This window comes from Microcaecilia unicolor, chromosome 1, assembly GCF_901765095.1.
Source record: "Microcaecilia unicolor chromosome 1, aMicUni1.1, whole genome shotgun sequence".
In the NCBI taxonomy this organism is placed as follows: Eukaryota; Metazoa; Chordata; class Amphibia; order Gymnophiona; family Siphonopidae; genus Microcaecilia; species Microcaecilia unicolor.
In genome coordinates this window covers 542,270,262-542,285,273 of record NC_044031.1, presented here as the reverse complement: position 1 = coordinate 542,285,273, position 15,012 = coordinate 542,270,262, and the positions used below count along the sequence as shown (strand labels likewise).

At 41.5% G+C, this 15,012-nt stretch overlaps 1 protein-coding gene across 1 annotated transcript in view; it reads left to right on the top strand.

Moving 5' to 3' along the window:
• Positions 1-15,012, top strand: part of VIRMA (vir like m6A methyltransferase associated) — a 341,503-nt gene that overhangs the window by 7,374 nt on the left and 319,117 nt on the right. Inside the window, exons 2-3 of the mRNA XM_030216723.1 lie at positions 9,489-9,604; positions 14,688-14,774. Coding sequence (XP_030072583.1) covers positions 9,489-9,604; positions 14,688-14,774 — 203 coding nt within the window. The remainder of the gene's footprint in view (positions 1-9,488; positions 9,605-14,687; positions 14,775-15,012) is intronic.

Below are 15,012 nucleotides of genomic sequence, written 5' to 3'. Positions count from 1 at the left end.
GTAGGCATGGGGCTACAATTAGAGAGTGACAAGGTAATGAAAATAGTCCCCATCCCAAACATAGCTTGAAGAAAGAAATCTATTTAACCATCAAGAAAAATACTAATTACAGTACATACCTCACTATTTCCTAAAACCAATGTAAACGGACAGCAGAGCAGGGAATCGGGTATTTGAAATTCACTTAACTTGTCTTTTCTGCTTTACCATACAATGCTCAGAGCTGCTACCAGATGCGGCAAGACTGCTCTTCCTCAACAAACAGTCACCATCTTTCTTATCATTTTCAGAAATAATTAATGATTTAGTTTTATTTATTTATTTATTGCATTTGTATCCCACATTTTCCCACCTATTTGCAGGCTCAATGTGGCTTACAGAGAGATCTGTTATGGCGTTGCCATTCCAGGATATCAGATACAATTGGTAGTGCAAAGAGATTAAGGATGGAAAAGAAGTTTTAAGAAAATAGATATAGAAAGTTGACTTTTAGATTAGGGTGGATTGGTAAGGTGGTATGGTTAAGCTATGGGTCCTCTTTGTAGGCCTTGTTGAAGAGATATGTCGTCAGGGATTTATGAAAGTTAGATATTTCGTTGATAGTTTTCAGGTCAGTTGGTAGTGCATTCCACATCTGTGTACTCATGTAAGAGAAGGAAATTGCATGTATAAGTTTGTATTTTAGTCCTTTACAGCTGTGGAAGTGTAGATTAAGAAATTTTCGGGATGATCTTTTGGCATTTCTGGAAGGTAGGTCCACAAGGTTTAGCATGTAGGTCAGGGCGTCTCCGTGGATGATTTTGTGTACAGTTATGCAGATCTTGAACGCGACCCGTTCCTTAAGTGGGAGCCAGTGAAGTTTCTCTCTTAAGGGTTTTGCACTTTCATATTTTGGTTTTCCAAATATGAGTCTGGCGGCGGTATTCTGGGCTGTTTGGAGTTTCTTTATTGGTCTGTTATTTGCAGCCAGCGTACAGTGCGTTGCAATAATCCAGGTGACTTAATACCATTGACTGTACCAGGATACGGAAAATAGATCTTGGGAAGAAAGGTTTTACTCTTTTGAGTTTCCACATGGAGTGAAACATCTTTTTCGTTGTATTCTTCACGTCGGTGTCGAGTGTAAGGTTTCGATCAATGGTAACTCCAAGAAGTTTTAGATTGTTTGAGACAGGGAGAGAGAAGTTTGGTGTGGTTATAGTGGTGAAGTTGCTTGTATTATGCTGTGAGGTGAGTACAAGACATTGTGTTTTTTCTGCGTTAAGTTTTAACTGGAATGCATCCACCCAGGAGTGCATGATTTGGAGGCTTTGGTTGATCTTGTTGGTGATTTTCATTTAGATCATGTGTAAACGGGATATAAATCGTGACATCTTCATATATGTAGGGGTTGAGGTTTTGATTGGCTAGTAATTTAGCTAAGGGTATCATCATCAGGTGGAAGAAGGTTGGTGATATATATGTATATATACAGGGCCGTCTCATGGGACTGTATTCCCCTCAGCCAACGTTTGGTTTGGCACACTCCCATTGGTGTGCCCCACCCCCCCACGGCCTACCTTTTAAAGGCAGTTTTCCCCTCCTGAATACCGACAGTGTTTCACCTAATGCTATCTGCATCAGCCTCTCTGCCTTCCTTCTGTTGTGCCCCTGTGGAAACAGGAAGTTATGTTAAAGGACTGGCTGGGACATGGCAGATGAAAGAGGCCAGGGTTGATGCGTATAGTGTTAGATGAAATGCTGCCTGTGTTTGGGAGGGGCAAACTGCCATTAAAGGCAGAGAGAGGAAGTGGATTGCTGGCTCTTATTTCCCTGCACACACAACGCTGCAAGGTAAGCTGTGGGCCATCTTAACCTATAGGGCTAGTGACATCACATGCTCAGGCATTTGGCGGCCTTTATTTCTGGCGCCCTGGGCCAGAGCCTCACCTGGTCCATAGGTTAAGCTGGCTATATATCTCTCTATATAAAAGGCAGCACCAACGTTCTATGAAGCCTCCAGACGGAAGTGTGAAGGGGGAGAGATATCCGGTTTCCCCATGAGTGTCTGCCTCGCCCTCTCTGTAACACAAACAGTCAGTGAAGGAAAACAGCAGAGCACGAAATCAAATCACTGGCTCTGTAACAGTGAAGGACTCAGAGGGGGGAGGGGAGAGAGGGCAGGGACACACACACTCCCACATGCACACAGAAGAAAACCTTGCTAGCACCCCCGTTTCATTTGCATCAGAAACAGGGCTTTTTTACTGAAGGACTTAGAGGGGGGAGGGGAGAGAGGGCAGGGACACACACACTCCCACATGCACACAGAAGAAAACATTGCTAGCCCCCCGTTTCATTTGCATCAGAAACGGGGCTTTTTTACTAGTATATATATGTTCTGTGTACCGTCTAAGATGACAAACCTGGCAGATTGTGCCAGTACGATCATTCACAGAGGAAATATTTGGACTTATAGAGGGGATCCTTAAACCCCTAGTACACAAAACAAACAGCTTCAAAGTAGACACCACAGACTTTGAGGCATATTTTCAAAGCACTTAGCCTTCCAAAGTTCCATAGGTTTCTATGGAACTTTGGAAGGCTAAGTGCTTTGAAAATATGCCTCATTATGCACAAATTAAAAAGACATTAAGCAGCGACCACCTGGCACTCGCCTGGTCACAGTGGATGTAGAATCACTACAGCAACATTCCCCATACAGAATGACATAACTGTGTATGACGTAGCTGGGCAACAGAAAGTTGCTGTCTGCAAAGAAAATCCTTTTAGCTGTCTTGGAAAATGTGGAGTGTGTTTATATTTTTCCCTGACAAAGCTTTCAGTAGCAAAATGGTGGCCCCTATTGTGATATGAATGTTGATACGCACAGAAATTCTATGTGATGAAAATGGGTTCCTAAGTCATTTAATTAAAGTCTCTTGATTATGGTTTTGAAATTTTATGCTCAGATGTATTGAAACTATTTAATGTGTTTATGGGACACTAAGATGAGAAGTAAATGCTACTTTGTTTATAATAATGGAGTTTTTTTTACAACAGGGATTAAAGGTGGCCTCTGTGAACCATTATGGTCGTTATGAGAGCCCTTTTCTTCCCCAAGATCTTTCTCCATTTTTTGATGAAGTTTTATTTAGTACATTTCTTGATATTTAAGTAGAGTGGGTTCCTTCTCTGTTCATATTTTGGGAACTGTTTTGTTTTTCTATAATCTGTTCCTACTCGCTTTATTTTATCTGATAATAACTGTGTATTTAAAATTTCTAAACGCATTTACCCTGGACCATCAGTATACATCGGGAGCTATTACAGAATTAATCAAATTTATCCTAACTTACAACTACTTCTGCTTCAGTAGTGACATTTATCTACTAATTATGGTCACCAGGATGGCACCACAATATGCCAACCTTTTCAGGGCAGAACTGGAAAATGTATCAGACTAAGGGGCCTTTTTACTAAAGCTTAGTATGCGCTAAATGCTAAGAAGTTCATTTTATATCTTGATTCACCTTTACCCATTCTATACCACTCAGAATTTTTAAGACCTCAATCATATCCTCCTCAGTTGTCTCTTCCAAGTTGAAGAGCCCTAACCTCTTTAGCCTTTCTTCATATGCTCCTTATTCTATCCTCCTTATCATTTTGGACACTCTTCTTTGAACCTTTTCTAATTCCGCTATATCTGTTTTGACATATGGCAACCAGAATTGAATGCAGTACTCATTTGAGGTTGCGCCATGGATTGATACAGAGGCATTATAATATTCTTGGTCTTATTTTGCATCCCTTTCCTAATAATTCTTAGCACCCTGTTTGCTTTTTTTGTCTGCCTCCACACACTGGGCAGAAGATTTCAGTGTATATTCTACAATGACATCTATATCTTTTTCTTGAGTACTGACTTCTAAGGTGGATTCTTCCCATCAGTCTCATTATTTGTACGTCACTTAGAACCTGAAATTAAGGACTGGTTGACTAAAAATGCAGAGAATAGAACAGAATGTGCCCACCCACCCCATTGGAAGGCAGTCTAGCAGTAGGAAGGAAAAAATGAGATGCCAGAATGTTGAGGGAGGTTTTTTTTTGCTGGCATCTCCATTTTCTTTTTGTACCCCCATTCCTATAGTCTGGCATCTCCCTTTTCCCTTCTTATGGGGTGCGTGAGCACATTCTGTTCTGTTCTCTGCATTTTTTAGTCGCAGTCCTTAATTTTAGGCTCTAAGTGACATACAAATAATGAGACTGATGCCTACATAAGAAGCTACAACATCAAAGTGATAAAACAGCACTTATGGGCCAATGATCAGAAGCAAACGCAGGTGCTAGAGGCTGTTAGCGTCATACTAGCGCCTGCATTTGCTACCGCCCCATGATCAGAGCCCCCACATGCGTGAAACAACTTGCTCGTGGGCTCTGAACGCAACTAGTATGCAAATGTATACAAAACAGGGCTAAACCTATTCATCCCCAATGATTTGGTGTGCTAGCTGCGTCATACCCTATGCCAGCTCGGAGCAGGCGTTAGGGTTTGCAGACCATTGGGGAGGAATGGTGAGCCCTGTCCAGCATGCATTTGCATGGTAGCTAGCCCAATTACCCCCAATGCAGCAGCCCCCTGCAGGAACCCCGACCCAACCCCCACTGACACAGGTTCAGGGGGTTTGGAGATCCACTGTATCTCCAGCCCCCCTAATTCCCCCCCAGCATCCCACCGATGTCCCTGGGGGCCCAGTGGGCCACGGGTAAATCCCCCCCCCCACCTGGTGGTCTAGCGGCCCTTCCCCACCCCCTACCTGCCGACTGGAAAATGGTGGCACCCAGCCCTGCCCAATGCATCCTAGCGCTGGGTGTGGCTTCACACCATTTACGGTCCCTTATATGGTGTGAAGACCCACCCAGCGCATGCAGGATGCACTAGTCAGGGCTGGGCGCTGCCATTTTCCAAGCTGTGCCGATGGAAGAGGAGGGAGGCCACTTCCCTCCTGCAACTGCAGTTAGGGGAGTGGGGAAGGGCTGCTAGATCACAGGGAGGGGGGATTTACCCACGGCCCACTGGGCCACCAGGGACATTGGGGGGGGTTATGGGGGACTGGAGACCCACCGGATCTCTAGCCCCCCCCAGAACCTGTGTCGGGGGGTGTCAGGGGGACCGGAGGTCTGCCGGGCCTCCAGCCCCTGTTTCGCTTGGCTTGGGTGGGGTAGTTGGGGTCTGATGGTCCCATGGACCTCCATCCCCTGTGTTTGACAGGTCTGAGATTTTGACAGCCCAGACCTGTCAAACAAGTGCCGGAGGATTTCATGCACAATCCTCCCGCACTTCTACTCCATGATCAGAGAGAATTGCATGCTTAAATTTGCTTGCAATTATCTCTGATCATAGGTGTGGTAAGACCCCGTGCTGTTCCAATGCTATTTTTAGAGTGCTGTTTGGAACAGCGTGGGGCTTTTGATCATCTGCCTGTTGATTATCGCTAACATAATACTTTGCAAAAAAATGTTTTCAGAGCACTATGAAAACTAAGGGCACTTTACTAAAATTTAACATGCACTAATCATGTATATAAGTAGACAAGCGTTGCCATACTGGGACAGAATGAAGGTCAGTTAAGCCCAGCATCCTGTTTCCAGCAGTGGCCAATCCAGGTTACTAGCACCTGACAAGATCCCAAAACATTACAATACATCCTATGCAGCCCATCCTAGAAACAAGCAGAGGATCTTCCCCATTTTAATAATGGTCAATGGACTTTTCCTTTAGGAAGCTATTTAAACCTTTTTAAAACCCCACTAAGCTTACTGCTTTCACCACGTTTTCTGGCAATGAATTCCAGAGTTTAATTACCCGTTGAGTGAAGAAATATTTTCTCAGGATTGTTTTAATTGTACTACTTTGTAGCTTCATTGCATGCCCCCTATCCCCTAGTATTTTTGGAAATAGTAAACAAGTGATTCACTTCTACTTGTTCCACTCCACTCATTATTTTATAGACCTCTATCATATCTCCCCTCAGTCATCTTTTCTCCAAGCTGAAGAGCCCTAGTCACTTCAGCCTTTCCTCATAGGGAAGTTGTCCCATCCCCTTTATCATTTTTGTCGCCCTTCTCTGTACCTTTTCTAATTCCACTATGAGGCATATTTTCAAAGCACTTAGCCTTCCAAAGTTCCATAGGTTTCTATGGAACTTTGGAAGGCTAAGTGCTTTGAAAATATGCCTCTATATCTTTTTTGAGATGCGATGACCAGAATTGCACATAATATTCGAGGTGCGGTTGCACCATGGAGCGATACAAAGGCTGTAACATCCTCATTTTGTTTCCATTCCTTTCCTAATAATACCTAACATTTGCTTTCTTCACCGCTGCTGCACACTGAGCAGAGGGTTTCAACGTATCATCAACGATGACATCTAGATCTTTTTCCCGGTCAGTGACTCCTAAAGTAGAACCTTGCATCACATAACTATAGTTCAGGTTCCTCTTTCCCACATGCATTACTTTGCACTTTCTCACATTAAAGAGCATCTGCCATTTGGATGCCCAGTTTCCCAGTCTTGTAAGGTCTTTAGAATTTTCACAATCCTCTTGCTATTTAACAACTTTGAATAACTTTGTGTCGTCATCAGATTTAATTACCTCACTAGTTACTGCCATCCTCATTTATAAATATGTTAAAAAGCAGTAGTCCCAGCACAGCCCCCCTGGGAAACCTCACTATCTACCCTTCTCTATTGAGAATACTGACCATATAACCCTACTCTGTTTCCTATCTTTTAACCAGGTTTTCATCTGCAATAGAACACTACCTCCTATCCCATAACTCTCCAATTTCCTCTGGAGTCTTTCATGAGGTACTTTGTCAAATGCCTTTTGAAAATCCAGATGTACAGTATCAACTGGCTCACCTGTATCCACATGTTTGCTCACCCCTTCAAAGAAAGAAATGTAGTGGATTGGTGAGGCAAGATTTCCCTTTACTAAATCCATGTTGGCTTTGTCTCATTAATCCATTCTTTTGAATATGCTCTGTAATTTTATTTATTTATTGATTTGGATCTTCCTCACACCTTTTTAAGCAGTAGCTCATGGTGAGTTGCATTTAGGTACACTGGGTAATTCCCTGTCCCTGGAGGGTTCACAATCTAAGTTTGTTCCTGAGGCAATAGAGGGTTAAGTGACTTGCCCGAAGAGATTTGAACCGGCCACCTCTGGATGTCAAGACCAGTGCTGTAACCACTAGGCCACTCCACTCCTTTTTGTTCTTTACAATAGTCTCTACCATTTTGTCTGGTATCGACGTCGGGCTCACCAGTCTATAATTTCTCGGATCACCTCTGAAAACTTTTTAAAAAATCAGCATTACATTCGCCAGCCTTCAATCTTCTGGTACCATGTGTAGGTGCCCATAAGAATAAGGCGTCTACATGGTTAGTGCAATATAAAAACAGTAACGCACCTCTAGTGTGGCATAGTAATCAGGGTTCTCGGATAAAAAATTTGTCTTAAGTATGAATTGGCTGCTTGGAATAAAAAAGAGGAATAAAAAAATTTGTTAATTCCTCTACTAGGAATTTCTAAGAAACAATGATGTCAACTTGATAAATGCTTGGAGGCTAGGCTTCTTCGAGAGTATGAAAAATAATTTGGACTGAATCCTCGAAGTGTATTTAAAAATTATACAGACCACTTAACTTGAGCCTGGATTGGTAGCCAGTTTAGTCATTAAAATAAGTAGTGTTTTTTTTTTTTGTTTTTTTTGTTTAATGTTCATGTTGATGCATACAGTGCTTCGGATAAATGACCTTTCAACTGCATTAAGTAAGTGTTCTTTAGTGCTGTAGCAGTCTCCTCCAGTACAGTTCAAAAATATTCACAGTGTAACCTACACAACCAAAAATAGACTAAAATGTGCTTAATTTCCTTAAATCAGTCCTCTGTTTCCCATCAGCTTCATCAGGAGAAAATCTACACATCCAGCAGGATCTCCAAATTACACATGGCAAAAGGCAATGAGCTCTCTTTTGCTGTGTGAACATTTGGAGATTTCCTCTTGTTGAAGCTGATATGAAAGGACTGATTTGAGGAAATGGAGGTCATTTGAGTCTATTTTTTTTGTGTGGGTTACACTGTGAATATTTTTGAACTGTATTGGAGGAGACTGCTACAGCACTAAAGAACACTTACGCAGTTGAAAGGTCATTTATTTGAAGCATTGAATACATTAACATGGACATTAAAATAGTGATTTAAAAAAATGTTATATTTATAATGTTGATTTATTGAGGTTCATGTTTTGCTTAGTGAATATATAGCTGTATTGACCTTTCACACATGGGGGCATTTGGGTGCCCATATGAAAACTTGATTGGTGCTATGATGGTTCTCTTTTAGTTGGTTTCATTTGGTTGACTGTACATTGAACTGAGCACTTTTCATGTTCACTTAATAATTTTTGATGTGGTTTAGTTTGTGTGATTAGTGTGTATGTGTGATTTTTTTTTTTTTTAAGAGTTTGGTATGTACTTCAGTTTTGAGGATTCAGTTATTGGTACAGTTGTAAATTTATTCTCCCAGTCTATATTGATTCTATATAGGGAAGATAGTCTCTCTCAGATTGAAATCTGATTTGGTGAAATGTACATTATGGGTTGGTGGTGGTAAAAAAAAAATTGAAGGTATAAACGTTGATGGGATACTCTTTAATATAAATATTACTGTTTGTGGAGTGCTTTTTCTTGCATGTAACTTTTTTATCTCTGCAGAACACAGCAGGGAGGCACTATTGGCGTGTGCTTTCAGCTCTCATCCTATCAACAGAGGCAACAAAATTTTATTAAAAACGTGCACGCCATCTTGAGCATCTGTTGGAAAGAGGGTATAAGTTTATGTTAAAAAAAAAGTGTTTACCTTCTTGAAGATCTCTTCTAGGCTCCTATTCATCTAACCTTTTATTCACTGTGCATATGGCAACAGTTACATTGTATGGACACCTGTTTCATTTGCAGTTCACAACCACTGTGGGATGTTAAAATGTTGCATAGAATACATTCCTAAATATTGTATCATGCTTTGAAAATTACTGTAGTATGCATCTATTAGACAGCATTACTTTTTTTTTTTTGTTGCCTCTTTTATGTTGCAGCATTCTATAGTTTGTGCTGTATATAATTCACCCTGTTGCACCAGTAATGTATAGATTTAATAAGATGGTGATCTTACTGTGGTGTCTGGCAGTAAGTGATATAGCTAGGAGGGTGCCTTCCTTTCTGAGAGAGTATAAGCCTGACAGGGTGTGTGGAGATCTGGGGATGACAAGGGGGTCTAATGGTGCCTTGTTACACAGGTGATAACGATACGAATATGCATTTATTTGCGGGGGGGGGGGGGGGGGGGGGGAAGGCTACAGTCTTGTATTAAGCCAGAGAAAGTCAGTGTTTCCAAAGCTAATTTTGAATGTTTTTTTTCCTCCTCTGATTTTCTTATTTTAGCAAAGCAGCAACGTGGATGTTGTTCGTTTTCCTTGTGTGGTTTACATTAATGAAGTTCGTGTCATCCCTCCTGGGGTGAAAGTGCATAGCAGCTTACCTGAGAATCGTGCTTATGGGTAAGTACGGGAGGACACACCTGACAGATGTAATAGAGTGAAGCATCTTAGAACAGTAGTGGACCTCTCCTCTCCAAAGAGGAGGAAAACATGCCCACCCTTAGCTTCAGCACTGAGGCATCACTGGAAGGGTCCCTACAGTCTGCAGTAATACCTCTGGTGCAGCAGGAAACAGGTCAGAAGTCTAAAGAGAATATTAAGAGGCTACGTACAATTATGTGGATCCCCATAAGGAGCTTGTGTACTGCTATTTTTATCCCACAAACTCTATATTTAAATTAAAGATGTTCAGAAATAGTTCATACAAAAAGATTGGAGGAGGTGATTTTCTTTGGTACAGAGCAAGTAGTTAAAAGAGCACTAGCAGAAAATCTAGGATATCATCTCAAACACGGAAGACCTGAATCTTCTACATAAGTAGATGACATCATCACATGGTTCTGGGACAAGGTAGCTGTCGCAGAGCTTGGAAACTAATGGAAAATTCTGAGCTTTCTCGTTCCTTTCGGTTTTGTTTTTCTACTGCTAGTCAGATAAGGTTGTATAGCAAAGTTTTGTAAATGTAAACATGAAATAAAGATATCCCAAAGTCTTCTACAAATTTTTATGGTCTTCTGACACTCTCCTTCAGGAAGTTCAAGGATTGTCTTTACTCGTCTTCCTCAGTTGCAGGTTGAATTGACTACTGAAGCAGATATGTGGAACATCCCTTGTTCTTTCAGCATATGATAAAAGACCATTAGAGCTGTCCTATGGGGTCAGACCAAGGGTCCATCTAGCCCAGTCTCTTCTTTTTCAGTAGTGGCCAGTCCAGGTCACAAGTACTTGGCAGAGTCCCAAAAAGTGGCAAGATTCCATGCTGCATAAACTCAGGGATAAGCAGTGGCTTTCCCCAGGTCTAACTTTTTCTTCCAGGAATTTTTTTTAAACCTAGCTACATTAACTGCTTTTACTACTTGCTCTGCCAGTGAGTTCCAGAACTCGTTTAGTGATAAAGTATTTTCTCCTATTTGTTTTAAATTTGCTACTAAGTAACTTCATGGAGAGTCCCTTAGTCTTTGTACTTTTTTTTTTTAAATTGAGGTAACAAATAAGTAAAATTACTAATCAGGGGATTACTCTTTTTAATTCGAGTCACTTTTAATATCGACTACACAAAGACTCCAGTATTTTTTCTTTATCACAAAAACATTTTATTGTATTGCAGTGCCCGCTAACCTCACTAGCACTGCTGCCTACTATTAAAACCTCACACATTCACTCCTCCGCTCACCTTGCACACCTGTATTTAATTTAAATACAAAACAGTTGATTTTACATTTTAAACTGCATACTTATACTGTTTCGTATTGTGCATATGTTTTGCCATGCTTATACATTATATCATACTCAAATAATCAAAACTCAGTCCTGCCAGCAAAATGGTCCTTTTCCTACAAACGCCACGCCTTCCGCATGGACGCAGTGAAAATGTTTCCACATAAACGCTGGATGACTGTTCTTCATGGACAAACTCTGTATGTCCATTAAACCTCCGTTGGCTGTTCAAATACGCCACCTCCAGTCATTAGTATGCATCACAATACAGGTGCTGTGTGCTCGGTGACTAACTCAACAGTCCACCATATCTGTTTCATGTTATGCCGGCTCCTCAAATAAGTAAAACAAGACGGGCAGTGAAACAGATAAAAATCCCATAGAACAAAACTTAATAAACAGAAACCTCCCATAAAATGTAGCTTAATATACCTTAAGTTTTAATAAATTTTAGTGTCAAGTTATAAACATCCCCCCCCAGGACAGTAAGAAAAGTTTTGAATACCATCAGACCATACAACCCAAACTATTAAAACATTGTATCACAAGTCATACACAATGACGAAGAAAAAGCCTCCAGACACGTTCCCATTTGTCCAAACATTTAGCAGAGACTTGAGCTGAAATCTTTTCCATATTACAATTGTACCAAAATTTGGTTATCCATTTTTAAACTGGGGGCATATCAGGAGACTTCCAAGCGAAGGCCAAGGTAAGGCAGGCAACATTAAGGCAGTGTAGGAGAAGATGTTGCTGCTATTGGAACAGACCAGGAACTGTCCTATTGAGTAAGAAAATCCTGGGGTCCCACAGAATCAAAACTGTAAGCCAGATCTGCAACCTGTATTGCACTGCTTTCCAGGAAACTCAAATTTTAGGGCACAGCCACCATATGCCTCATGGTACCCTCCCCCCCCTCCCCCCAGTCCAACACTGCAAAGAAACTGAAGGAAACGTGGTGCAGTTGGACAGGGGTCATGTACCACCTGTACATAATTTTAAGACCATTTCCTGGAACCGCACCGCCCTAGACAGTTTTGGCAGTGCAACTTCCATGGTCATCCAGTCATGCTCCCCATAGCAGACATCCAGTTCCCTTTTCCATTTAGACCTGTGAGCCAAATTGAGCAGGATTTTATCTTGAAGATAATGATACAAAACAGAGATGAATTTGCAAGTGTATCTGAAATCCTCAGAAAGGTCTTCCAAGAAGGTAGCCTCTTGCACAATTCTCGTTTTAATGGTTCCTGCCAATAAGAAGTGCATGAGTTGCAAATAAGCATAACGATCAGTATTCACCAACTGATAGTCCCGTGCCAAATCTTCAAAGGGAATCACATCAGTGTCTTCAAAAAGCTGACGTAAGTAAACCACACCAGGCCCGGTGTTTATAAGTGGTAGAAGTCAGACCCAGTGGGAAAAGGGGATTATCCAATATTGGAGAAAGTCGAGACATATGAAAGTCTTTGGATGTCCCCCATATTATCCTAGACCCAAATGATATAATGGGTAGTAAAACAAGTAGTAGAAGCTAGTTTCCTGTCTTGATGAAGTAGCCACATCAAAGAGGACAAAGGAGAAGAACCTGCCCTGGCCTGTTCAGTCCCAATCCCCAATTTATGGGAGTGATTCTGATACCGTTCAACAGCAGCCCGGACTTGTGCTGCCTGATGATATAAACCTAAATTTGGTATCCCAAGGTCACCCTGTTTCTTGTGTCTATATAGAATTCTGCGCAGTATTCTAAGATGCTTATTACCCCAAACAAACCAAATCAATCTGTTCAGTCTTTCTAATTTTTGAAAGAGTAAACACTAGATTCACATTTACCCGTTTCACTCTGTTTAACAAACACAGGCAAGTCCACTGTTCTCATAGGCTATATTCACTGAACAGCAAAATTTAAGATGAAATGATTCACTGTTTGTGTGATGAGGCTTGTAATAGCAAAATCCTGTTCTAGATTTTGCCATTTCATTTTGTTTACCGAGGAATCGTCATTTACATCTAGCTTCCACTTTTACTTTTAACTGCAAGCATCAGATATAACTGAGTAAAAATAGTGAAAATTGGTAAAATTATTAACAAATATTTCCTGTACTTCTTTACAAGTAAAAGTGACAATATTTTTACTTACTATACTACACTGCCGGGAGAGATCCTAAAAGAGTTTTTGTGCTGCTTATCCCAACAGTAATCGCTGGATTTTCTCAAGTCCATCTTAATGGCTTATGGCCTTTTCTTTCAGGAATGTGTCTAAACCTTTTTTTAAACCCTGCTAAGTTAACTTATTTTACCACATTCTCTGACTGTGAATTCCAGAGTTTAATTACGTGGCGTGAAGAAATATTTTCTCCAATTTGGTTTAAATTTATCACTTACTAGTTTCACTGTGTGCCCCCAAATCTTTGTAGAGCAGGGGTGGGCAACTTCGGTCCTTGAGGGCCACAGCCCAGTTGGGTTTTTGAGAGTCATTGGGAAGTGCCTTTCTGTGACTTCTACAGCAGAGCACTATTTTAGGGTGTGCAGGACTCTGTTCAAGGCCTTCTCAACATCTCCTTTTGGGGCCTTGCTTTCATGATGTTTCTGCCTTGTGTGTGTTCCTGCTCCTACTCCTGCCTTGCCTTGCCCCCAGCCTCACCTGCCTTGCCAAGCTGTAGCCCTGCCTTGTCTCCAAGTTCCTGCCAAGCTCCAGCCCTGCTCAACCTCCAGACTTTGCCTTGTCTTGGACCCTGCTAGTCTTGCCTTGCCTTGGACTCTCGTTCATGCCCCAAGTAGCCCTGTCTTGCCTAGATCTTGCCTTGCTTAGCCTTTAGCGTCTAGTCCTAGTCTTGTTTGTCTTGCTCTTTGTCTTGTTCATTCCTGTCTGGATCCAGGTCTTGCCTTGCCCTCGTCTTCCCTGTCTGCACCCATTTTTAGCCTAGTTTCTTGTTTACCGTGTCCTGTCTGGGTTCCAGTGATTGCCCCACTGCCTTGCTTTTTCCTTGCCTCGTCTGGATGTGGTCCCTGCCTCATCTATCTTACCTTGTCCTGTTGTGTCTTGCCTTGCCTTGCCCAGTCAGTTCTAGCCTTGCTTTGGTTCTTGCCTGGGATCACCTTGCCTTGACTTCTGCCTTGTGTCAGCCCGGGAGACTAGTCGGTCGTAGCTCAGGCTGCGGTCCAAGGGCTCGCTGACCTGTGTTCATGACAGATATTTAGAACATTGTTTTGTTTGATCATTTATGAATTGTAGTGTTCAGTATGCCACCCACACAAACATTGTCAGGTGTGTTACAACAGAAGAAATGCTGAGAGCCACTGGGTTGTACATACAGCTTCATTATTGTCAGACCTTCATTTATTCTTCCTGGCCTCTAGCTAATCACAAGTAGACATTTCTGCCTACATTTTAAATAAACTAAAGTGTGTCTGTTTCTTCTTAATGGTTTTTAGAGACACACTTTCCTTCTCTGTTTCCTCCTGCAGTGCATAGCATTTTTTTGGAAGCCTTCCAGGCCTTTCACTTTTTTTGTGGGTTTTGCTGTGGTGTTAGATCTCTAACATTCTTGAGTTTAAGCTCCCTGCAGCTTTGAGAGTAATTTTGTTAGTGGTTTGCTTTCCAAGTATTTCCAAGTAGTAGAGGACCGGGTAATAGTAGAATTCGGATAGGTTGGGTTTTTATATTGACATTAGGGTTTTGTCTCTTGAAATAGTCTCAGAATTTCAGCTTTTTTTTTTTTTTTTTTTTTATTAAATGGTTAATCATCTCAGTTTGTTTTTCTTTCAGGGAGACATCACCACATTCATTTCAGTTGGACCTGTTTTTCAACAATGTCAGCAAGCCAAGTGCTACAGTGTTCGACAGGTTGGGAAGGTAAGAGCTGTCTGCTGAGTGACTGAAATGTAAAGGTTTTGTATAGTAGGTATTTGTATGTATTGATGGGTGCAAGATTTTGTTCCATGAGCAGCACAGAGGCTCTTCAAGTCCACAGAAAGTTCCAAATACAGAACACCAAAGCAGACTACAGTCCAGAAGGATCTTTATTCAAAAAGTCCCAAGATTCTTTATTAAAAAAGTCCAACGTGGCCACATTTCACCAAAATGGCTGCAT